This window comes from Gopherus flavomarginatus, chromosome 4, assembly GCF_025201925.1.
Source record: "Gopherus flavomarginatus isolate rGopFla2 chromosome 4, rGopFla2.mat.asm, whole genome shotgun sequence".
Lineage (NCBI taxonomy): Eukaryota > Metazoa > Chordata > Testudines > Testudinidae > Gopherus > Gopherus flavomarginatus.
This window is the reverse complement of record NC_066620.1, coordinates 196,418,525-196,445,348: the sequence shown is the minus strand read 5'-3', so window position 1 is coordinate 196,445,348 and position 26,824 is coordinate 196,418,525. Positions and strand designations below refer to the sequence as shown.

Genomic DNA, 26,824 nt, shown 5'->3' with positions numbered 1-26,824 from the left:
GGCAGTGTCAGTTACTTGGCAGCAGTAACTTGCTAATGTCAGAAAAGCTTTAGCTAATGTTTCTCATGGCTGGCTGTGTGAACCTGCTTTGCACATTTTCAGAGGAGACTGTTTGATGAAGACTTTGCCCTGTCTGCACCATTTATTTTAACTGCAAAGGGTAAAAGACAGATGGCTCTTTGTCTCCGCTTACTCCTGACTTTGTGGTCTTTGTGACACCATACCTGCAGACTCCCTGGATTTCCATGCAGAAATCCAGACAAGTGCTAATACCACTTTGGGCTGTGTTAACTCCTTCTGGGACACCTCTGTAGCTGCTATTGTGCAGTGCCCCAAACATTTGTACATTGCTTTCAGCTCCCTCCGCGTCTCTCCACAGCCAGGCTGTGACGTTATTGACATGAACTGTGATCATATAGATCATTGTTGCAACCAAGGTCCCATAGTGGCACCAAATCTTGTACAAAGGAGGTCAAATGAGATGTTTGTGACAAGGTTATGATTTGCCGGTCATGATTATGCAATTTGAATGTATGTATCATTTTTCTATTTAAAGTTATAAGTATTGGCTCTATACCGTCTGTATATTAAATTTGTGCTATGCTTCTGGGTGACGCCCCAGATAATTTGGCATCAGCACTGCCTAGCCTTCTTGATGGCCCATTAAGGACCATCAACTATATAATTGACCCAGTGAGAGAAGGCAGATACACCTAGTGACTCAGCAAGGCCTGCAGGGACATGCCTATGGATAGAATTCTAAGGTTTTTCCATGCCATGTGCTGGGTGGCTTGTGTTTGGAACAAAGGAAGCACAAGCCACATGACAAAAGGACTATAAAAGGCAGCTGAATCTTCTCCATCTTGGTCTTCAATCCTGCTTCTTACCTCTGGAGGAACTTTACTACAGACTGAAGCTCTGAACAAAGGATTGAATGACCCATTCAAGCTGTGGATATACTCCTGAGACTTGATTTGAACCTGCAGTTTATTCCATCACTGCTTTTTCTTTCACTGAGGTATTGGTTTTCATAACCAGTCATCCCCATAAGGAGTGGCGCTGGTCGTGATACTGGGAAACTGAAGTATCTGAGGAAATTGCTTGTATGACTTCTGGTTAGCCAGTGGGGCAAAATCGAAGTCCTCTCTGTTTGGCTAGTTTGGTGTGCCTTAGTAATAAAGGACACCCAGCCTTGGGCTATGAGTGCCCTGCTCTAAGCAATTTGTCCTGAATTGATACTGTCAGTTTTGTCCCACCAGATGCTGCATCGTTACACTGGCTGCCACCAAATTCTGCCTCTTCTTTCTCTACAGTCTGTACAGCACTTAGCACAATGGGGTCTCAATCCACGAGGACTCTTTGGCACTATGGGAACAACAACAATAATGTTATTGACTAATTTGTTGAACTTCATAAAAACTCCCCGTGGGTTCGGGTTTATAAATCTTGTTTGTTTTGTTTTAGTTGTAAGCAAAACACAGATTTGGGGCTAAATTACCTGGTGGTGTCCACTAATTAGAACCCTTTTTATTGGTATGGATAGGTCGGGGATACTTTCGGGTATGGGGTAGAAGACTGTTGTTACAAAATATTTCTTTGGAGTATGGGGCGAGGAGACTATTTTTTCACTTTAAAAGACTCAACTCAACAGTCTGTTAAAAATGAAGTAAAACAAAAATCAGTGAAAAGCTGAGAACAAGGGAACCTGAGGAAGGATGCAGGAGAAAGGTCTGCTGAGTGTGGGCTACAGATGGACGCCACTGCCCATTATTGGACTATGTTTCCTCATAGTTGTTGAGCTAGCTAAGATGCTTCTTTCATCTCTGTGGTTTTAGGGCAGTTCTTAGTTCAAATTGCTGTGCATTCTCTTGCACTGCTATACCTACAGAGGCAGGGGTCATTACAGAATGGCACTTGGCTTTTGGCTTAAAATAGGGTGATGTACATGGTTGTGTATGTGTGCATTGGTCCCCTTCGAGAGTACCCTAGCCCATTTTGTGTGGTGAGCAGAGTCTTTTACACACTGAGCTAGTGAAGCTGCAATTTTAGCACACTGGTCTTTTTGGAACTGAAGGTCAGACATTGAATCCCTCCCTCCCCCCATGTCACATGTATGGAAATAAGACCTCATAACGGACAAGAAGGGATATTTCTGCATGTCTGCAACTGCAATGACCCTACATACAATCCCCCAAATTGCACCCTCACTCATATTTCCTATTCTGATGAACAATTTTCTAAATTTGACAAATGTAATGACAAAACAATTTCCTTGATTGAATAAAAGTATGAATCCTTCATGAGAATTCCTCTCCCTCTTTGCCAGGATAGAAATATACATCATGCACTGTGGAATCTTCAGCAATGGTAGGGGGTCCAGAATGTGTGTGTGGAAGGGAGAATGTATCCCCAGAAAATACACAAGGAATCTTCCATTGGCTCATGTCTATCTACCAGATGTTTTTGTTCCATTTTCTTCCAATCTACTTAATGTAGTTATTCTGCTTCCCCTATGAACAAGCTATTTTGCACATATATCTCAAACAAATATGGTCTTCAGTATTGGAATAAATAAGTAGGAGCAGCCAACAGTGTAGTACAGTGAATGTTAAATCAGTTCGTGTTCTTATCAGTCGGGGCAACTTCCAGGAGCAGCTGGAGATGCAAAGTGACTCTCTGTAAAAACTGGGGATGGCGTTTGTAATGAACTAATGGGAAGTAAACAATGATACCACTAAGGATGAATAGGATGACATAGAGGAACTTCATCTGCGGTTGGTCGATGACTGGAGCCAGCACCAGGTACACAGATGCAATCAGCACAATTATTGGTATAATAATTGGAACCTGTGAAAGCAAAACATCTCTGTAAAGGACCATATATATCCTGGGCCTGACCCTGTGAAGTTCTGAATGCCCTCCCCCTTCCTGGAATAGCACTTTCCAGGAGGCACTCAGCACCGTGCAAAACTGGGCCTTTGGGCCCAAACTCTTCAGCCAGCCATTAAACCTGTGTGCGCATGTTCTAGGTACACTGAGGATTATGAACACAGAACCACAAATCCTCTAATGGTGTCTGACTGATCACTTGTACTTGTGTAATGCCGACAGACCTGGTCATCGGCAGGCAGGATTGAACCTGGGACAGCTGAAGCTTGGTGTACAGCCTAAGGCTGTAGCAGACTCATTAATCTCTAGATCAAGGGTAGGCAACCTACGGCACACATTCCAAAGGCACACTCAAGCTGATTTTCAGTGGCACTCACATTGCCTGGATCTTGGTCTGGGAGACTCTGCATTTTAATTTAATTTTAAATGAAGGTTCTTAAACATTTTAAAAACCTTATTTACTTTACATACAACAATAGTTTAGTTATATATTATAGACTTATAGAAAGAGACCTTCTAAAAATGTTAAAATGTATTACTGACACGCGAAACCTTAAATTACAGTGAATAAATGAAGACTTGGCACACCACTTCTGAGAGGTTGCCAACCCCTGCTCTAGATGGTCTAGATGCCAGTAGAGGGGGACTGAGTGCCACACCAAGCAGATATGGGTTACACATGCACCGATGGGTGGGTGCCCAAGTAGCCTATTTCTGTAAGTTTGGCCTTAAAAATATTTAATCCAAAATTTAACTTTAAATTAAGTTTAAATTAAGTTTAAATTTAATTTAATTTAATTTAAAATTTCATCAAAGACCTGTAAATAAACAAGAGGGAATAATCCTGCACTGACAGAGAGATAGGTTAGATGCCCCAATTGTTCTTTTCCATCTCTAACTGCGTGATTCCTTCCTGAAAGTAGGGTATCGAACTGCCGAGGGCAATGGTGTTGTTCTTGTTTAATAGGGAAAGCATGGATGGGATCCTCCACAGATCTCCCTAGCCTTACTGCTCAGCAGCACAGCTCTGCCTGCCTCAGCCCCTGCTCACTCCCAACTGGGCCCCAACCCTTCTGGCAAAATTCTAATAAAAACTCTAGTTTTACTTGGGGTATGAAAATGTTTCTCTTGCAGACAATGGTGTGTCACAAGGACAGATCCTTCTATGGCCACTGCCATGTTAGCCAAGGTCAGGGGACCTCAGGAATTAGTGACATGAGTTGCTACAGATTGAGCTAAAGAGACAAAACTATCAAGCTAAAAATTGTAACAGGCCCATTACCTGTGTGAACTGAGAACCGGGAGGCACATAAAACACACTGAACAGGGGGTTGCACTTCCACTGTTTCATTCTTTAGCCAACAACATGGAGTTCGCTGTCTTAGTTTCAGGACAGAATCACAGGTAATAGGTGCCTTACTGGGACTTTTCCATCACCCTGCCAGTGCAGGGCCATGCTCTACTGTACCGTCACTAGTGCTTTGTCAAGTCTAGCTTTAAATATTAAACCTGCTCGATGCCTCACGGAGAACCCCAAAAATCTACACATTGCCCCTATCCCAAAGAAAAGCCAATGGATTGTGAATGGAGCCTGCTCTGTGCTCTCTTTTTCAGTTAACTCCTCTATGCCTAGGAACTCTCCTTTCTAATGAGTTCCTCACCTAACAGGAGAAGCCCTGAAGCACATCTTCTCTGGAGCTGTGCAGTCCATCGGGGCACTGGTGAGAGGAACAAGTGACTCCAGAATAGGACCTCATATGGATCCAATGAGCTAAGCTGTATTTGGGAACCAGTACCCTAGGAAGCAAACATGTGCCCCAGCCATGGCAAAATGACTCAGGAGCTCCTTTTTAGAGCACTCCTTTTCCTAGATCCTCTTCTCACATGTTTACCTGCAGAAGGAGGTGACCCATCCCAGGAGTAGCCAGAAGTAGCTTTTGAGATCAGAATCTGATTTTATTTTCCTCTCTCATCCTTAAGAAGAAGCAAGGTCTGAGATCCAGGCCCAAAGATAAACCTTCCCTGGTGTGAAGGGCAGTGTTTTTTTTTTATTTTTTTACATACAATACATGTTTAATGAGCTTTAGAGCAGTTTCCTCGCAGGTAGCTATCTGTCTCCATAGTATACTAATGTTCAGTCCTTCCAGACGAGATTAAAGAGAATATTTGGTAAAGTCTATCAAGCATGCAACATCATTCTCACTTCCATGGGCAACAATTTTTTTTTTAAATTTTACCTTATATGATCTTGGCAGTTCCGGTTTCTTAATCTTTAAGTACAGGAGACCAGCAATAGTTGTGCCATAGAAAAGCCAAGCTGTAAAACTGCAACAAAAAAAAAAAAGTTACTACCATTGAGTTCAGGAATTAGATCAGCTGACTATAAAAGCATTGTTTTTCAGATAGCAACTGTATGTATCTTTAAGAAAGTGCACTGCTTAAAAAGGAAAGGAATAATTAACTTTAGTACACAAGAACCCCTTTTAATTGTCCTAAATCCAACACTTATCAACAAACACTCCATTTTTCTCACCTACAGTGATCAAAACTTTAAAATGGAGAAAATATCATTAGCTATTGGAATAATTTACAAAGTTTGTGGTAGATTCTCCATCACTAGCAATTTTTAAATAAAAGATTAGATGCTTTTCTATATATGCTCTAGTTCAAACAGGAATTGATTCTGAAAAATCCTATGCTTGTATTATATAGTGTCAGACGAGAGGATCAAAGTGGCTTCTTCTTATAATCTATGAAAACAACAGATATGGATCTGTTTGTAAATTACTATGAATCACAGCAGCATTCACATGTTACAAATTTGTTAGTCACACACTTACCCTTCTTCTCTCCCCCGGCAATTGTTAGCTAGAAAATGATAACCCGAGCTAACGAAGGCAGCAGGTAGAGAGATTGTATTAAAAATGTAAAAACAGATTCTGGGAAAGGGAGGGGAAATGGAAATATTAACCATACCTGAAGAAGTTTACTATGCTGCTGAAGTTTCCTGGTATTATCATTATCAAAGCAATGGCTGATGTAAATATCAGAGCAGGGGAAGGCGTGAGGCATCTCACATGAGCCATGGACAGAATATCTGGCTGAAAGTCAAAGCAAAGGGTAACAGACAGACAATTCTGAAACGCATACTCATGTTCCCATAGGCTGCAATGGGAGTTTTGTCTGAAGCAAGCGTTCAGGATTGGGACCTTAACCAGCAGCTAAGCACTGTAATTAAAAAGCAGTTCTACTCTGAAGAGTGTAAGCATGGAAGCCTCAAGGTTATTTTTATCATGGCTCAATGATTTCCTATCAGATTTGCTCAGGCTGCAAATAAAAGAGGGGATTCTGTCAGTCTTTAGCCTCTAGCTGGTACCTGAAAGCCAAGTTAGATTCTTTCTGGATCATTATCATCATTAATAATTAAGATTCTGAAAGCAAATTCTGCCTTGTTCCATCTGGGCAGCCTCATTGTTCTCCAGCTCTGCTACTTTCAGTTACTTTCCAATGGGACTTGACATCAGTGGGACCATTTGGGGAATTAAGCATCTAGAAACGAAAGACTGTTGCAACCAGCCCCCAAACAAACTCTGATTTGTTACAGAATGTGGGGTAACTTGCTAGCCTTTCCCTTGCTTGGTTCTGAATGGGAGGGTTTAAAGAGAGCACTTTGTCTAATTTCTGAAATGAGTATAGGTGCTCAGTTATAATACTACTCTACTGCCTGAAAAGCGGGGTAATGGCATACATTCTGAACTACCTGTTAATGCACATGCTCAGAACTTTCAGATCCCAAACTGCCCAGAGCATCATATGCAGTCCAGAACTTTCTATGTATGGATGACACCATCTTTCATTTCTAAAAGGAGCCATGCGACACATAACCCCCTGAGTTGTTTGCATGGGCCCAGGCATTTATACACACTGAAGAGTCCATGAGCTGAGGCCGTAGGGGACACAGAGTCTTACACTTATGCAGGTGGGAGGAGAAATGAGGGAGAGCAAGAACTATAATAGAGGGGTGCTAGAAGAAACACAGCTTCCCTGCTAAGTGCAGAGAAAGAGCTCCCCTTCTTCTCCTTGGCATAGGCATCAGCACGCCCTCACAGCTCCCCTCCCCTCCACCCCACCCTGTTTCAATTTACTTTAACCATTGAGAGAGACCCTTAAGCGTGAAAGACTTTGAGACTATGTCTACACTCAACGTTTTTGATAGTTCCCCTCGACCCCACCCCACCATTGATCTAATACATGTGCAGCTTCAGCTCCAGCAATGGTGTGAGCACAAATGTAGCCAATGTGCAGGCATTTCCACTACAGTAGATGACCTGAGGGTAAAAAAAAGCCCACATCTCGTCTGCACGCTCTGTTGCTGGTGCTCAGAGCCGCACCTTTCCACATGCAGACAAGCCCGAATGGGTAGAGTTTATGAACAATGTCTGATTCCGCATCACCTCCCACTTCAGCTGTGGCTGGGCCAGCAGCAACTGAAGAGTCAATCCACAGAGTTTTCTAAAATCCTGCAGCAAAAAGGGAGCTAGGAGCTAATATTTCTAATGTGTGTGTTTTTAAAAATACAAAACAGACTGGGGGGGTCAAACAATGAGGATGTCTTTATATATCAGTAAATGGCTCAAAGCAGCTTTTTCCCCTTTTTGCTTCATGTGCCACCATTAAGGGGGAAATAGCACGAACCTTAAATAGACATTTTCCACTCCCTTACCATATGGCCTTCCCTTGAAGCAATATAGCACACACGGCCTCCACTGAAAAACGTTCCGTTTGCTGACCCAAATGAAGACAGTGCAACTGACAATGAAATCACCCAGACCCAGCTGCCCAGGACTTTATTCCTAAGTGACAGGGAAATAAAACAGCAAAGCCATAGATCATGCAAAAGCAAATGGTTTTAAACATGACAGAGGAAGACCATCAGTCTCTCTTCCTTAATTCATCTTTAACTAGTTGCGCAATGCTGTGGCCAGCAGAGGTGGTCATCCTGACCAACTAGAAAAATGCCCTTAAGGAATGGTAGTTCATGTTTTTTTATGCCAAGGATTGAACTCTGGATTGCATTCATTCAAAGAATGCAGTATGACTGTCACACCATGGGCTGTGTTCGTTGTCACTGAAGTTAATAGCAAAAGTCCTATTGATTTTAATAGGAGTAAAGGATTGGGGCCTCTTGTTTAATTATCTAAAGAGGCAGGAGAGAAATCCTGGGAAGAATGCTAAAGTGAAACCGAAGGGTTGTCAGAGGTTTTTTTAAATTATTACTATGACCAAAAAATGAACAAAGAAACAATGAAACAACAACTCCCTCAAACATGCATTAAAAGCATAGTTCTTTAAATCCACGTGTACATTTCTCAACACCTCAGCATTAGTTACTGCCCTGTTGCTTTATGATTCCAGAGTACATTCTCAGAGACATGCTAGAATTGCATTTCTTTGAGTCCAAAAAACAGTTTATGGATTGTCCAATGAAGGTTGCTAAACACAGGGGATCTGATTCTCCTCTCTCACTGGAGTAAATCAGGCATGACACCGTATCAGTCAATAGAGTTACACTGGTTTAAAATCAGTAAAAGGATAATCAGAACCATAAAAACTTGAGAGGCAGGCTCCATCCAGCTTGGTGTTCCCCTAACAAACCAAACATAAGATTGCAGAGGTCTCTGGAGGCAGATGCTGAGATGATAGCCTCTTGTTCCTGCGTATAAACTGGTACTTAAAACAAAACTAAATTCTACCTTTGGGGATGATGGAGGGTGAAATTAACAATAGTAAATGTATTACAACAGCATTGGCCTGTCAAAGAAATCACCATTTGTGTGCATTTAATGGACCAAAATCCCAGATCCAAACATCTTTAGGGGGTTAAACGAGATGACCCTTGTGATCCTTTCTAACCCAATCATTTTATGCTTGAAATCTCAATCTGAATTTTGTGGCTTGAACTCATCTGTACCACTGTAAAGAAAAAGGAAGAGAGAAAACAATGTGTGTGAGGGGGTGCGGGGGGTGGGAGACGGGGACATGGCAGCACTTGCGGCAGATTGTATTGGAAGCCACCAGATTTGGATTATACTTTCAGCCTGGCTAAGGCTCGGCCACCCTGTTTCAGTCTTGTCAATCTCAGGAGTTCAAAAATCATGAGTTAGGTCCCTTCCAAAATACAAGATGAGCTTACAAATCATGATATAAAAAATATTAAAAGGGAGAAGGGTGTTTGCCTTCTGTGTTTTGAGCTTTTATTGTTCATGATTTCAAGCTTGTCTCTGAATCTAGGAGGGCTCCACCTTTAAAAAAAATGAAGGTGAGGACCTCACATAATCACATGACTCCAGAAGGTGGGGCTTTCAGAAAAAACTCCAAATATCACCAGGCATGCAATAAAGTCACAAGAGTTGGCAACCCTGCTGTTTTGCACCTACAAAATTGGCAGCTGCACTTTTGGGGCCCTGAAAATGAACTTCAGGTGCAAATCTGAGACGCTTTCTCAAGGTGCAACCATTTAGATTTGCATTTGCTACCCAATTGCTGACTCAAAAGAAATGCTGAGGCAGTTTTGTGGATGCAAATTATGCCCAAAGGGAGACCATGCTTCTGAAATTTCAGCCATAATTATCTGAGCGAGGACAAGAGTTCAGGAACTCCTAGCTCCCTGTCCTGTGCTCTAGCCACTAGATAATGCATTTCTCTAGCAGCTTTTTTTACTTTAACCAGCAGTTAACACGTGACTTTCAGAGTTCTTGCACTGCTGCTGGAACCTTCACTCATGCTCCATAAGCATCTTGCCCTACCCACTTCCTGGTCACCATGGGCCTCCCTCTTCTCCCTCAGACATGCACTGCACTGCACACTGGCCCACCTCCTGGTTTCTGGGGCCATGTTTCTTCCAAAGCTGTGCTCTCAGAGTGAAAAGGTTAGTCAAGTAGGAGAAGGAGGCAGGTTATAAAACAGAGAACTCACAAATAACACGCTAATCAGGAATGACAGGAAAGGAAGTGCAGAGAAAGTTCATGCCCCCAGAACTTAATGGGGTTTTGTAACTGGTTAGAGCAGAACACTGGTCCTTTGACCTCCTGTTTTCAATTATATTAAGGGTTATTAACAATGCAGTAAGAGCATAAATGAGTTCTTAAAACCTGAGATGTTGTCTCATACCCCTAGAAACAAAGGTCCTGTTGAATTTTAATAAGAATAGAGATTGCCTCAGTGTTTGTGGCCAAAATTTGTCCTCCCATCCCATAAACAACTTATTTAGAAGTGTGGTGGATTCTCTGTCATTTGAAGTCTTAAAATCTGAGTTGTATGGCTTTCTAAAATATATGCTATATCTCACCCAGAAGCCAGGAGCTTGATGCAGGAATCACTTGATGAAATTCTATGGTCTGTGTATGCAGGGTGTGGAGAATGAGGGAGTGATGTGTTGGCTTTTTATAAATATCTTTTGTACCTCAGATTATCTGTTTAATATTATCCTTCCTAACAGCAAGGAGTTCAATTTAAGGAAGCTGTTAGAGTGGTGACAAACAGGAAATGAAACAGTGGCACTATCATGGAGAATGCTAGGGGTCCTTGAGGAAACAATGGGGAAATGTTAATGGAGGGATACCCCCTGGTTGGCTCCAGCCAAGCTAGAATGGTTTACTTTTCCCAAGGCAAAGCCTAGGATCAAAGAAGAATACTAAATCATCGCAGGACACGGGCCTTGAAAAGAGGCACGGAGTGATCAAGTTGGAGAGGCTGCCCAGGGAATGTCAGTGAGCAGCAATAAAAGGAGACACATAGAAAAAGACACACAAGTTGCGCAAACAGGCCATCTGCTTCTCCTGTCCTAGAGGTGGATGTAACTGAGAGCTTGCAATGTACAGGTAAAGGTGTTACGGAGTGTGGGGGAGACAAGGCCCTGCTTTGAACAGGGGGTTGGACTAGATGATCTCCTGAGGTCCCTTCCAACCCTGATATTCTGTGATTCTATGATTCACCTCTGGCTTCCTGCGATCCACCGTGACTTTCAGCCGGCCAGTAACACAGAAGGTTTATTTAGACGACAGGAACACAGTCCAGGACAGGTCTTGCAGACAACAGGACCTCCACAGTTAGGTCAATCTGCGGGGGGGCAGGGAGGCCAGAGCCCCATCTGGACTCCCCTCCATTTTCCCAGCCAGCTCCAAACTGAAACTCCCTCCAGCCATCTCACTTAGCCTCCCCCTGGCTCCTCCCCGCAGCCTTTGTCCAGTTTCCCAGACAGAGGTGTCATCTGGCCTCCAACCCCCTTCCTGGGTTCTCATGTTACGTGCTCAGGTATCCTCCCTCAAGGAAAGTCTCCCAGCCTCAATGCAGCCAGTCCCAGCAAAACTCCCCTGCAACCTTCCCAGGTCAATACTCCCCACTTACTATTCAAAGAACACATTAAGAACATTCCCCCTTCATCACAAAAGGTAAGGGGATTTATTATTTTTATGAATATTGTGCATACTCTGTGTGTTTATTTATATGGAGTTAGATCCGAAAGGGGGATGATAGGGGAATCTAGCTGGAAAGGTAACACAATGGCCTGGACAGCGCACATCCCAACAAACACTCAAACACAGTGGCCAAGTTAACAGCTGTGGCGAGGCAATTCTTGTACCCGACCCTGGTGACATAGCCATGTCTACACTACAGGGACTATAGTGGCATACCTACAGCATAGAAGCTATGCCAGTGTAACCCTATAATGTAGACACAGACAGAAGGGGGTTTTCTGTCGCTGGAGGAACACCACCTCCCTAAGTGATGGCAAATGGGTCGATGGAAGCATTCTTCCATCAGCTTAGCTGCATCTACACCAAGGATTAGGTTGGCGTAACTACAGTGCTGATTGGGATGGATTTTTCACATCCCTGAGCGCCAAGGTTTGTCGAGCTAGACCACCCTTATGCAGTTTTGTCAAGGTTGGGAACCTGGAGATCAAAAGATGCTGATCAGTTACAAGATCCGCCCTCCAGGGAGTTGTCAGCTGGCGCAGGCTGACACAGACTGACTGAAAGTCAGGGTCTGCAGCAAGCAGGCTGTCGCTTGGTCCCCAAGTGAATGGGGGACAGCAAGGCTAAGTCATGGCTATCTGGGGGCTTGAGAGAATGCCAAGAGTAGGTAAGACAGTACGAGGATAGTTGTATTTGTTGTCCGAAATCCATTTCTCTGCATGCTGAGAGCCTGTTGGCAAATGAATCACACTTTGTTCTCCAGAAGCTGCTTCTATGTTACTGCACACTGTTAATCTCCACAGGCTTCCAAAGGGAAACTCTTGAAGGTGCCCAGCCCTTTGGGCCTACTTGGTAACACAGCTGATGACAACCAGGGTTTGTAATCCAGAGATCCAGTTGGAAAGTGTTTGAATTGTGGGTCTGTAGCAGGGCGACAACGCACCCCTGCGGCACCTCCGGATGATCGTCCAGGGAATTAGCTCACCGGCCTCCAGAGCACCCTCTGCAGGCCAGCGTCTTGCCTTGCCGCTGGCCCCGTGTCCCTCCCGGACCCCGGTGTCCCTTCACTCAGGGTTCTGCCCCCTGCAGTACCCCACAGTGTCACTAGGTCTCCCCTCCCCGGGGAACCCCCAACCCCTATCCCCATCTCACCTCAGTCTTTGGCTACTGCCAGTCACCGTTTAGCCCCCACTCACTGGGGCAGACTGCAGTGTAAAAGCCACTCATCACTGGCAAGGGGGGTTTGGACCTGCTGCCTCTGCCTACCCTTGGGCTGCCCCTCTGCAACCCCAGTACTCCTTCCGGCCTTTGTCAAGGCCTGCAGCCTGGGGCTTTCCAGGCCAGAGCTCCTCAGCTCCTCTGCCAGCCCTGCTCCAGTCTAGGTACCCTGCTCAGCTCCCAGCAGCCAGGCCCATCCCTCTCAACTCAAGAGAGAGACTGTGCCTGAGTGCCAGCCTAGCAGCCCCTTTATAGGGCCAGCTGCAGCCTGATTGGGGTGTGGCCCCAGCCGTGGCTACTTCCTCAATCAGTCCAGGCTTTGCTTAGCAGCCTGAGCCCTATCCCAGGGCTGGCTTTGACCCTTCCAGGGCCGGAGCAGGCTACCACCCCGCTACAGGGTCCCATTCCCAAGAGAAGTGGAGGCACAGACCTGTTACTTGAAAGGGGTGCACTAAGGGGGTTGAAAAAGGGTCTAAGAAGACACAGTTTACCCAAGGTCTGAGCCAGAGTCCAGAATAGATCAGACTAGCCCTTTCTGGCCTGTGAGCCTTTGTGTGGCACTATCCCATTCTATGGGTCCATCTCGGTGGTACTGTGTTTATATGGCTTGGGAGGTGCTCTGGAAATCTTTGGGCTGACAAAAATATAAAAAATAATCCAGTTCTCTAATAATAATATAGCACTTTTCCATCCGTGGAACTCAAAGCCTCTTACAAAAGAAGTTAGTGTCATTATCCCTATCTTACAGGTGGGGAAACAGGTGAAGTGACCTACCCGAGGTCACTCAGCAGGCCAGTGGCAGGGCTGCAAGTAGCACTTAGTTCTCCTGAATGCCAGTCTGGTGCCCTAGCCACTGGGCCGCAGTGACACTGTTAGTACACACATAACTCACCCCCAGCTGATAGCCACAGCGCCCGAAGACAGAAGTTCGGCTGGAGTCAGGGCTGCGAAGTAGCTCACGTTTACCAGCAAATATAGGCATGTCACCAAAGGAATGGCAATCATCATCGCTTTTGGAAGGTTCACCTAGGGAAGAGATAAAGAAGGATGAGCTAAGGGCTCCAACACAGCGATGGATATTTACAGCGGCTTCTTGCTGATGGCCAGCTCACTCTGGAATTGAAATCTTCATTGACAATTAATGCACAGTGAAACCTTTGATAGGGTGAGTGTGGACATGGTCACATGTACATTCTTGTGCCATAACCTATTTTATTGAATTCCCATGAACCACTGTAAAGCATTTAGCAGCGGCTATAACAGAGTTCCTGTGTCTCTGTGTGCCTGAGCCTTTGTTGTCCAGCACGCTGAACAGAGATAGAGACCGGAGGGACAGGGATGCAGGTTCTGATAGGGCCCGGCTGGGAAAAGAACAATTTTATGATACTTATGGTTACGGTTACTTAAAGACTGAAATTCGCCCCACTTCCCTCTCTTCCACTTCCTGCCCTTTGCAAATGGGAGTTGCATGGAGGGGGAGGAGAGGTGGTGGCTTAGATGTGGGTCCGGGAAGGGAATCATTTGTTGGTCCAAGGAAAGGCAGAGCACTCTATTCTCCCTGTGACCATTGCAAATGTTTATTACCATTCCCAGTCCATGTGGCCTCTCTCTACACTGAGTCACTTTGCAGAAGCGGGGAGAAGTGGGGTGAGTGAGGCATCCTCTCTGGCAGTTCCGACACAATGCTGTGTCCCTTAGCAGTGGAGAGGTGTTAATCCAAAGGTGCAGTGAAGAAAAGGCACTTCTGTGGTTTCCCTGTCCCTTTCAGTGCTGCTCACTGAACACAGGGGTTGGACTTTCTGGTGATGCAGGGGGCGGGGGGATGAGTTCAGGGGCGAGTGGATGTTTTCTGTTGTTCTTTGTTCCTTTACCATGGGAAGGAAACTCTGTCTGCTAGCTGGTCAATTTCCTCTCAAATTTCCACCCAGCCCTGAGGGCATAATTCAGCAAATATTTGGTGCAGCAGAAATTCAAGCTGGTTCCCCAGGTTTAACAGCAGAGCAAATGGGTGTGGTCCAGCTCCCTAGTTCACCAAACTCCTCCACTCAGCAATAGAGGGGTCACCCTTATTAGAAACATCTCTCTAGCATAGGTGACCGGGTGCCCTCCACAGTCTTTTCCATTCTGGTATATTCAGAACTGCTATGTTCTCCAAGCAATGGGCAGCCTTTAAAGAACAGAACGGTGACTTGTACCATGACCCCTGAAAGAACCGAACCCACCCCACACACTGTAAACATTGCGTTTTAATAAAAGTAAGGCAGGTATCTTACCATTTTAAATCTCGGCTGCTTCCTTATGGGCTGCCAAAGCAGTGTGAAAGAAGGGGGCTGTAACAGCTGCATTGCCTGGATTCTAAAAAGTAGCAATACTGTGGCCTTCAGCAGTACAGTTGTGTTATGTGAGGGGATTTAGGTTCCTTCCAAGATAAAAATGAAATATAATTCTACCTGAGTCTTTGTCATGGCAAGACATTCTGCTGAGAGGGAACCCATCCTGGTGGTAGGGCAGAGGGACACCCCAGCCATGTCAAGGACTCTGGAGGACCTGCCTGTTGGTGCAGACAGGAGTCAGGGGCAGTTGGACTTTCCTAGGATAAGAGAGGATCAGGCTCTTAGGCAGGATGAGGCATTCCTGAAAATGGAGAGACAGCACGGGCAATGGGATGTGCACAGAGGGAATAGACTCACGCACTCATACAGCCCCTAGTTCAACTGGTAATGTAATGTTTTCAGGGCCTGCCCACTGCTGGGGACACTGATCCTTTACGGGAACAGGCAACACCACCTCTTCCTTCTCCAGCAGCAGTGAATCCCAACTCCCTCCCTGCTGGGGAGGGGCATGCTGGATGCCCAGCACTATGTCCTCCTCAGTCGCCAAAATCCCCTCTCGAGGGAGCCTGGTCCAGTCCTAGTACAGCCTGTGTTCGGCCTCCAGATGCCACACAGGAGATGTCTCCATTTGTCACAACACACAATAGTCCACAGGCATTCTCCCTCTTCTCAAGGAGAAGAGAAGGTTGTGGAGATGTCTTTGCATAAAGTAATTTTTTCCCACTTGTAAAAGAATTTGGCTGTGGGGGGAGGGTCATTTGTTCCTGTTACAAACCGTTCTTGTTCCACGTATATATGTTAATACAGGGGTCTCAAAGTCCCGGCCCATGGCCATCTGCGGCCCAAGAACCTCCCCACTGCGGCCCGTGGAAACTTTTAAAAAAGTTCTTTCATCTGGCCTTTGTAGCTGCCGGCTGGGAGGAGGGAGGGTGGCAAGGGAGCGGGCAGGAGAGATTCACATGCCTCTCCCCCCAACATTGCTCCATCCTGCTCCATCCGACCGCTCTCAGGGGTTGCACTAGGCAATATGTCATTCATAAAACTTTTGAGGTCTGTTGCCTGGGGGACATTCACCGCGGGCAGCTTGGCTACCTGCAAGCAGTTCCCTATCCCTGCTGTTGCTAGTGGAGCCGTGACCCATGCAGCCACGCTGCCAGCTCAGTCTGTTGCAGGCACTGCCCCCAGCAGCTCCCATTGGCTGGGGGAGAGTGACAGAGATACCATTACTAGTCGCCAGGCACAGTCAGCTAGGGCGGCATGAGGCCAAGGGAGCAAGAGAAAAGAGTGGGAAATGGGCTAGGAGATGGCGTGACTCATGAGGCTCCAATAACAGCTTGAGGGGGCATGTTGCCTCCGTCCCCCCTCCCTGAGCGCCACGGAAGCTTCAGAAGCGGTGCCTGCATGGAGGCAATGTGCCTGGTGCTGACAGATAAGATAAGGTGAAGATAAGAAGAAAAGAAAGGTTCTTTCTAGCTGTCGGCACTGCAGGTCTGTGTAATGAAATGGGGCCTTTTATTTACTTTTTTACTCATTGTCCCATGTCATGTTGGTAGGTTGTGTAGGAGGAGGCCATCTCAGCAGGAGCATCAGGAGGCACTGAACCTGATGGGAGCATAATCCCAGACACACAACACAGGGAGGGTTAAAATCACCCACCGCCCCATCTCTTTAGGGTAGTAGCCATGCTCCTCACCACCTGCATCTGACCAGTGGGCAGACCATGACTGTGTCTCCTCAGCCGCTTTTGTGCCCAGCAAGGTCCTGCTGTCAGCAGAGCATGGAGTGTGGGAAAGTGGAGCAGGAACTGCCTCATGGTAGGATGGTCTTGGTGAAGGTGCTTGGTGGTCCCAGAGACTTTATCACTGAGTACAAACAGACTAACTCATGCGTGAACTGCAAAGATAAAGTTGCTGTTTTAAAAGACTACAATATCAAACACCATTACACAATGAAACATGTGCAGCAATATGATAAATGTCAGGGAGAACACAGAGAGAAGATGGTTTTACTATTGAAAAAAGAATTAGAGAAGCAGCAGCAGCTTTTTCAGACAGCGAGAAAAAGGTCAGAGTCAGCAGTTTTGGCAAGTTATGTCATGAGTGAAACGATTGCTAAGTGTGGGAAGCCATTTACTGATGGTGAATTTATTAAACAATGCTTTATTAAAGTCAGTGAGGTCATATGTTCTGATAGGAGAGAGGTTTTCAGCAATATCAGCCTAGCAGAGCATATTCTTGAGCTCTCTAAAGATATCGATGGGCAGCTCATTGAGAAAAGCACAACTTTCCACGCATATTCAATCACAATTGATGAGTACCGATTTGGTTGACAGTATGCAGCTTGCCATATTTGGGAGAGGCGTTGATGAAAACTTGGCAGTAACTGAAGAATTGCTCAGCTTTTCCACAATGCATGGTAGAACAATGGCCAGTGAAATTTTTCACTGCCTCACAGAAGCACTGGAACAATACAGTCTGCCATAGCACTTGTTAGCAAGCTTAACCACTGATGGGGCCTCAGAAATAATTGATCAAAAACATGGCCACCCAGAGGATTCCAGGGGGCCTGGGGTCTTCGGCAGCAGGTCCCGCTTCGGTGGTAATTCGGCGGCGGGGGGTCCTTCCATCCTGGAGCTGAAGAACCTTCCCACCAGTGAAGATCGGGAGCAGAAGAAGCTCCGGGGGCCCGAGCCCATCGAGAGTTTTCCGGGGCCCCCAGAGCGAGTGAAGGATCCCATTCCAGGGGCCCCAAAAAACTCTCGTGGGGGCCCCAGAGGGGCCCAGGGCCTGGGGCAAATTGCCCCTCTTGCCCCCCCACTCTGGGCAGCCCTGGTCAAAAAAAATGTATTGGTAACACTAGTACAAAGAAAACTGGCTGAGCAAAACGCTGAGCAACCAATAGCATTACACTGCATCATTCACCAACAAGCACTGTGTGGTCAATCTTTGAAATCTAACAATGTCATGTCAGTTGTTGTCAAATATATGAATTACGTTTGCTCCAGGGGCTTGCAACACAGACAGTTTCATGCTTTCTTGGAGGAAATTGAATCTAAATACGGTGATTTGCTCTACTTCACTGAGTTGCGCTGGCTAAGCAGGAGTTCTACTTTAAAGAGATTCTTTGAATTGAAAACAGAGGTGAAAAGATTCATGGAAGAAATTAAAATGCCTGTATCAGAATTTGAAGATCACAAATGGATGACAGATCTTGCTTTCCTTGGTGACGTAACACAAGAGCTGAATATCCTAAACCTGAAGCTGCAAGGTCCAGGTCAGCTGGTTACAGCAGTGTCTGATAATATGAGAGCATTCACAACTAAACTAAAATTGTGGGAAAATCAGATTTCTCAGGGGAATCTCACTCATTTCCCAGCATGCAAGTCACTTGTGGAAGAGCTCGGCTCTGAAATACAGTTCAGTGGTTCTGAATACACTACTAAACTCGACTTGATTTTGTAAAAATTTGATCAGCCATTTTCAGATTTCAGAAAGCACAAAGAAAGCTTCAATATGTTTGCTAATCCGTTTTCTGTTGATGTGGAAACAGAACCATATGATTTACAAATTGAACTCATTGATATACAGTGCAACACATCTTTAAAGACTAAATTCAGAGAAACCAAGGATGTCACAGAGTTCTTCAGACAGCCACCACCATCTTTCCCAAAGCTTTGCAAAACCATCAAAAAAATCATGTCCTTGTTTGGTAGTATTTACATTTGTGAGAAAAAATTTTCCACAATGAATATAAACAAGTCAAAATACCAAACACAACCTTCTGATGCACACCTTGCTGCAATCCTGAAGGTTTCAACTGCTCAGTCACCAAGGCCAAACATCAACAAACTGACAGAACTGAAGCATTGTCAGGTGTTTGGCAAACACTAAAAACTCTGTGGCAGGTGAAGAATTGTATAAAGTCACATGACAGTTTTATTATTTCTAAAAAATTCAAAATAAAAAATACAATAAACGTTTTCTTTTCTGAACACCATCTTCAGTGACATTATTGGCCCACTGGGAGGATTTGAGGACTGGTACTGGCCCTAAGGTAAATTGAGTTTGAGACCCCTGCACTGCTTCCCCAGTGAGTGGTAAGGGAACCTGGGCCCATCCATGCTCCGGGTACCAGTCCAGGCACTCTCAAATCAGCAGCCAAGGTCTGCACCATCCTAAACCTTGCTGCCATTTTCCTGAGCCTTTTCCTACTCCACCCCATCAGGCTTCTGCTCCACCACCCTTGTGGTTAAACCTTTCTTTCAGGGCCAGGATCCTAAGGCTTCTACTCTTCCCCTGGGTCTCCTCCTTTCCCTCTCTAAGCCCAGAGTGTAACCACAGACTTCCACAGCACTGCCTCCTTCTGCCCTCTCTTCCTGCCCTTATACCAGCCCTGCCTGCTCCTGCCCAACTGGGCTTCTTCCTCAATCAGTGCTTGCTCATCAAGCCTAACTCTCCCTCAGGTGCGGCCTACCAGGTTACTTAACCCTTCTTGGGCCACATTAATCATTTCCAGGCTTGTGTGGGATGAATCACACTCCCCATAAACCAACCCCAAACAGAGCAGTTAACATGAAACAAAAACATTGCTCCATTAAAACTCTCCACAATGCAAAACCATGACCAGAGGTGTTAACCCTGAGGGTCCTCCCCCAATTGTCTGCTTTCAGTTAGAACATTCACTGCAGGGGATCAAAACCTATCAAGGTATCCCTTGAAGTGTGTGGCAAAGCTCTGCTGCGCTCGTCAAACAGTGTTAAGTTGTCATAATAGTGTACCCCGACACAGTCCCAATTCACCGTCTGGCTCCTCATTTTGCCATTATGTGTCAGCTCACAGCATCATGAATTTTGCTGGCCCTCCAGGACCGAGGACCAGTGTGCACATGGGTGGGGGTTGCCTGCATAAGCTTGGGAAAGCAGTTCTGTCTTGTGCCCACTGGCTGTGGCAGTATTCCCATTGAGCCCCACATAGTTTATACAAAGCAAGCTCACCATGATAATCCAAACCCCATGGGCCATGCTGGCATCCAGATGGGTCCAGAGGTACTGCCCAAAGGCGCACTTCACTACCGTTCTGTAGCTACTCGGTCTGTAGTTTAATTCCCTTTTTCTTGGGTCAGAGATGTCGGGGTGAGGCTTCATGAGCCGTGGTAGGAGTGGGTACGCAGAGTCCCCAGAATAAATGTCTGCACAGAAGCACCATACGTAGTTACATTGTTTTGGAAGAATAAATTCCCGTTTTTCCCTTGAAGTACAACCCCAATCTCCGGAGCACCCTGGCATCATGGACCTTCCCTGTGTGTCCAGAGTTTAAATTCATGAACTAACCCCTGCAGTTCACCAAGCCTTGAAGAACTAGTGAATAGTAACCTTTGCAGTTCACATACTTACTGGCCCCTTTTAGTGGGAAAAGTGTAGGGATGTGTGTTCTGTCCATGGCCCCGCACAATTAGGAAAAATCATCCTCTGAAATGCTACTATAATTTCAGAGACTTGCATTATGCCAGTCACGCATCGGTAGATTACAGCATTGACAGCATGGCATATCTGTACAACCACCGTCTCAACAGTTGACTTCCCAACCCTGAACTGGTTGGCAACTGACTGATGCTGTCCAGGTGTTGCCTGATTTCCCTGAAAGGGAAATAGCCATCCGCTTCTGCACTGGTATGGGTTTCTGAGATCGAGTGGTCTAGCCGTGGGGGCTTGGTGCAAGCTCCTGGCACAACTGAATGGAGGTCTGCTTCCTCATTCTGAAGTTCTGAGGCACTGGTCATCATCCCAAGATTCCAGCATGATGTCATCCCACCACACTGTGCCACTTCTCTGGGACCAGAAGTGGTGGTCCACTCATGGCATACCATCATGATCCCAGCATTCAAACCATCCATTCTAGGGCACCTGAGTGGATTTTCATTCCCCCTCTGGGTCAGCCATCTTCATCACCTGACAACTCTCTGGACTAACCATCCACTGTCCAGTACTGCACCCCATGAACATTTGTCCTGCGAGCAGTAGCAGAAGCAGAACCACATCTTCCTGGACCTGTTCCATACCCCCAACAGAGTTTGGCAGAAGGGAAAGACGAGTGGGAGCTAACGTTGTCAAGTGCATGGAGGCAGGGTACAGTACCAGCAACATGCAGCAAGGTGGTTCTCAGAGTGTGTCCAGCTCTGGGATACCACTAATGTCACATACCAAAAAGGGGCAGTGCAGACGCAGATATATGCCTTTGCACAGCATATACCAGTGCCCAGCATGGCATATGTAGACACATGTCATGGATACGGAATACACAGTATATGCACATGTAACCCTGTACACTCTTAAGAGCAGATGTAGCCAAAGTGAAATCATGTTTTTCACACAATACCTTCACAATGGACTCAGTCCCAAGGTCGTCACTCAGGCAACAATTCTATTGACTTGAGTGAGTTTTGCCTGAATAAGGACTGAAAGACCAGGCCTTGAATGCAGAAGTTCACTATAACTGTCCATAGCCAAGGTCCTTCACTGGGACATTCATGTATAATTGTTTGCTTCCTCAACCATGTGCTTACAAACTCTCTTTACAATTGTGACTGCCAGGGGTGGAGAGGAAGGGATCAGGAGTAGAAGTGAGCGGAGCAGAGGAAGACCATGGTCAGAAGCAGCCTTGTGTGTACCATCAGTGCCCTCACACTCACTCTTATCTATCTAGGTATTTAGACAAATCCAGCGGTGAAAGGAAGCCTGTCTGGTCTGGTCCAAGGTGCCAGCAAAAGCCAGTACACTGCCAACCGTACCAGCTTCCCCAGGCCAGCAATTTAAAGGGTCTGGGGCTTCCGGCAGCAGCCGGAGCCCATGGCCCTTTAAATCTCCACCCAAGCCCCAGACCACTGCCGCTGCTGCTACCCCAAGGCTCCGGCAGCGGGGCTAGGGTGGCGATTTAAAGGGCCCGGGGCTTCGCTGTGGTAGCAGAGGCTGGAGCCCCGGGCCCTTTAAATAGCCACCCGAGCCCCAGGGCTCCCGAATGCCTCTGGAGCTGGTAGCTCCGGCAGTAATTTAAAGGGCTCGGGGCTCCCAGCCACCACTACTGCAGCTGGAGCCCCAGGCCCTTTAAATCTGGATTTCAAGGGCCTGGGGGATTTAAAGGCCCAGCCTCTTCCAGTTGAGGCCCCAACCACCCCCACTCAGGACTCCGGCGTACCAGTAAGTCCTTTAAGACAAGTTACTTTCACCCCTGGATAGATCTATAATCAGAGTAGCTGGCACCACTAAGTGTTTAAAGTACAAATAACAATATCAGTCTCGCCCTTCCTTCCCATCCTGGAGAATTAGCTTAATTTGTTTAGAATTGTTTCATTTTGTGTGTGTGTGAGAGAGAGAGAGAGAGAGACTGTGTGTGTGTAAGAGACAGAGAGACCAGGGGGTGCAGCAGGTGCTGGTACAGAATTAAAGTCTGCAGGAGCAGGGCTGTATCATGGGGAGACTCCTGCTAGAGAGACTGCATGCTGAGGAACAAAAGGGAAAGACATCTGCACCACAGATAGTCCCAGTTTTGGAAATGCCTCTGTGATTCCTCCAAAGGACCACACAGATGCATGCCATTTTGTCCTGGTCTGAACCAAAGAGTTGGTGTGACCAGTAGCTAGTTCAGGATTTGCTAGCTGTGTTATACCCTAATGACATGTATTGTTTAGTGTAACATTCTCACTAATTTATGACTTTCATTCTATCCCTGCCCTGGGAATAAAGATCTCTTTTGTTTCCAGAGCGCCTGTCATTCTTGGAATGACATCAAATGTTAAATGCCTATATGGCTCTTATAGCTGCACAGACAACACTTGCTTCAAAGCTTGTGTTTGTATGTGCCGACACCTTTGCCATTGCACAGGCCTATCTGAGACAAGATGGGGGGTCAGTTACACTTATAATTATTACATGTATGGCAATAGTGCCTAAAAACACCAGCTGAGATCAGGGTCCCTTTTGGCTAGACATCGTACAAACCCATAGACAGCTCCTGCCTTGATTGATTTACAATCTAAATAGACAAGACCGACAAAGGGTGGGCGGGAAACAGAGACATAGGGAGGTGGAATTACTTGCCCACGGTTATACAGTAAGTCAGTAGCAGAGCCAGGAATAGAATCCAGAATCTTTGAGCTCCAGGCCAATGCCCTACCCACTAGACATACTATCGCCCAACATGTTCTCATAAAATGTCCCTTATTTATTGATTAGTTTCTGAGGGTCCAATTATGACTGAATAAAGATTTTCCAAGGGTGCCATCTGTTTAGCCACAACTCTTTAAGATTACAAGCTATCATTTCCCACCAGAAAGTACTCCTTTCCTAACGGAGAAAAAATATATAATTATGTTGTCAAGTGAATAATTAAACCAGGCATTTACAAAGATGTATTGTACTTCAATCTGCTGCATGACTCTTGATCATTTTAACGTTAGCTTATTTGCTGCCAATCCTGAAGACCACCTGTTTTGTTGCATCATCCAATGAATGTTTCCCTGAAATTGATGAAATATCAGTGTGTATTGCTGAACATTCAACACGTCAAAGGGTTAGATCAGATTTAGATCACAGCTCATAGGTGACAATTAGCCCTAACTGTCCTATGGAGTTTTGTGATATGAATACTTGTCCATTGAGAACTGGACTGAGAGCACAGTGAGGATTTTTGGCCTGTGTTATGCAGCAAATCAGATTAGGTGATTGCAATGGTTCCTACTGGCCTTAACATCTGTGAACTGTCAAATACTAAACACAGGGGTTTTTACTGAAGATATCAGAAGTGGAGAGTACCTGACCAAAATTCTTCCTGTTCCCACCTGTGCTGTGGAACAGTGTGCTGTATTTCCATAGATTGTCTTCCTCCACCCTAAAGGTGTCTGCCTTTCAGTGTTTAAAATTCTTTGGGTAGAAGTGCTGTGTAATGAAAGATATTCATTGTAATTTAAATTACTATTGAATTGTGCACCTTCTATTAGATCTGTACATTTGTTTGGTGCTGCACTGGTATGAAATATGTTCTGTATAGTTTTGCACTCACATGGCTCCATTCAACCAAAGATTGGTGACTATTTTAATCCCCAATTTATGGAGAGAGAAAATAAGAACATAAGAATGGCCATACTGGGTCAGACCAAAGGCCCATTGAGCCTAGTATCCTGTCCTCTGACAGTGGCCAATGGCAGGTGCCCCAAAGGGAATGAACAGACAGGTTATCATCATGCCTTGTCACCCAATCCCAGCTTCTGGCAAACAGAGGCTAGGGACACCATCCCTGCCCATCCTAGCTAATAGCCATTGATGGACCTATCTTCCATGAATCTGTCTAGCTCCGTTTTGAACCCAGTTATAATATTGGGCTTCACAACATCCTCTGGCAAGGAGTTCCAGAGGTTGCCAGTGCGTTGTGTGAAAAAATACTTTCTTGTGTTTGTTTTAAACCTGCTACGTATTAATTTAATTTGGTGGCCCCTTATTCTTGTTTTATGAGAAGGAATAAATAACAATTCCATATTTACTTTCTCTATACCACTCATGATTTTATAGGCCTCCGTCATATCCCCCCTTCGTTGCCTCTTTTCCAGGCTGAAAAGTCCCAGTTTTATTAATCTCTCCTCATATGGAAGCCGTTCTATACCCCTAATCATCTTTGTTGCCCTTTTCTGAACCTTTTCCAATTCAAATATATCTTTTTTGAGATGGGGCGACCACATCTGCACGCAGCATTCAAGATGTGGGCATACCATGAATTTATATAGAGGCAACATGATCCTTTCTGTCTTATTATCTATCGCTTTCTTGATTATTCCCAACTTTCTGTTTGCTTTTTTGACTGCCGCTGCACATTGAGTGGATGATTTCAGAGAACTATCTACAATGACTCCAAGATCTCTTTCTTGAGTGATAACAGCTAATTTAAACCCCATCATTGTTTGTGTACAGTTAGGATTATGTTTTCAAATGGGCATTACTTTGAATTTATCAACATTAAATTTCATCTGCCATTTTGTTGCCCAGTCACCCAGTTTTGAGAGATCCTTTTGTTGCTCTTCACAGTCTGCCTGGGACTTAACTATCCTGAGCAGTTTTGTATCATCTGCAAATTTTGCCACCTCCCTGTTTACCCCTTTTTCCAGATAGTTTATGAATATTGTAAATAGGACTGTTCCTGGTACAGACCCCTCGGGGATGCCAGTATTTACCTCTCTCTGTTCTGAAAACTGACCATTTATTCCTGCCCTTTGTTTCCTGTCTTTTAACCAGTTACCGATCCATGAGAGGACCTTCCCTCTTATCCCATGACTGCTTATTTTGTTCAAGAGCCTTTGGTGAGGGACCTTGTCAAAGGCTTTCTGAAAATCTAAATGCACAAAATCCACTGGATCTCCTTTGCCCACATGTTGTTAAATAAAGCATAGAGAAGTTAAATGGTTTGCTCAAAATCACCAACAAGTCAAGGACAGAGCCCAGCTTGCGTGGCTCTGTGCTTTAACCACTAGACAGTATTGCCCCTCTCATTAGCTTAAAAAAATCAATGATATTTGCAAAATTAAACAAATAAAGTAAAATCAATATAATTCACTCACTTCAGGCTTCCTAAGTTCCTCGGTCACAAAATTCAGGTTGTTCCATCCATCATAGGACCACAGTCCCTGATAAAATGCCGCTCCAACTGGCCCAATACCTGCAGTTGTGTTTTGAAAGGCATCCTGGAAACTCTGCGTGTGTCCATTGATGAGCAACACCACTCCGCCTATCACAATGACCAGCAAAACTAACAGTTTGGCCACTGTAAATATGTTCATAATGGCTGTGGCCAGCCTCACATTGAGACAATTAATGATGGTTAAAAGCAGGATACAGCTAGCGGCTGTACACTTGACCACTACCTGAGGGGTTGAGCATCCTTGGTAAAATGGAGCAACAGCATATTCAGCAAAGCTTAAAGAGACACCTGCCATGCTGGCAGGCCTTACCACGATGATGGAAGTGTATGCGAAAAGAAAAGCAGGAAGAGAGCCAAAATTCCTTAAGATATAAATATAGTCCCCCCCTGACTCTTTAATTATAGTCCCAAGTTCAGCATATGACAGGGCTCCAAACATGACCAGCAGACCACAAGCAGCCCAGATGATGAGAGCACCTGCAGGGCTACCCATATGGTACAGCACCCACTCTGGAGACATAAAGATCCCAGATCCTATCATGGTTCCAGCAATTAACGACACAGCGCTAATCAGTCCAACCTCTCGCTTCAGCCTTAAAGTCCCCATCCCTTCACTCGGATCTGCAGCCGAACTAGAAGAGTCTACTGTCCTCCTTTCCCTCATAATGGAGCTGTTAGTATATGCTGCTTCAGAGAAGATGTAAAATAGCAGGACTCAGTGTTTCAGGTAAGGACTGTCTCAATCCTTAAAGTCACAGTTAATAATTACAGCAGTTAAGTTACTTCAGATGTTACTGTTCAGTGATTTATAGACTGTCATGAGATATATTAACTTTTTGTTGCCTTCCTTTCTTTTTATTACCATCTTATGATGTGTTATAACACAGTGCCTTGTTACCCTGTTTCACCCTGGCTCAGGTGCTGAACCTCTTTTACTCCCATTGCAAGCTATGGGAATGGTCTGCCCTCAACACACCAGAGGAGGTGCTCAGCACCTTGCAGGATTGTGTAATCCTGATTATCTTGCAGTTTTGCATGTTATATGTCTGTGTAAATCCAAAGAGAAGCTGCAGACAAGCTTAATTCCCATACAAATATGCACTTTATTTTCTGAGGCTGATTAAAAGTCGCTATTCAAGCAATTTTCAGAACTGGTACTGTAGACCCATGATGCTGGAGCTTCGAACTTGGTTTTTCATTCCATATCAAGGAGCTGTTTAACAGGTTC

At 45.3% G+C, this 26,824-nt stretch overlaps 1 protein-coding gene across 1 annotated transcript; it reads right to left on the bottom strand.

Moving 5' to 3' along the window:
- Positions 1 to 2,613: 2,613 nt before the first annotated feature.
- On the bottom strand, positions 2,614 to 26,260 carry LOC127050121 (b(0,+)-type amino acid transporter 1-like). Its single transcript, XM_050951649.1, has 6 exons — positions 25,517 to 26,260; positions 13,477 to 13,610; positions 7,613 to 7,742; positions 5,866 to 5,990; positions 5,127 to 5,214; positions 2,614 to 2,847 (listed from the first exon to the last, which is right to left on the bottom strand). Exons 1-6 carry the CDS (start codon positions 26,258 to 26,260, stop codon positions 2,614 to 2,616), a joined length of 1,455 nt encoding a protein of 484 aa, XP_050807606.1.
- Positions 26,261 to 26,824: the final 564 nt, after the last annotated feature.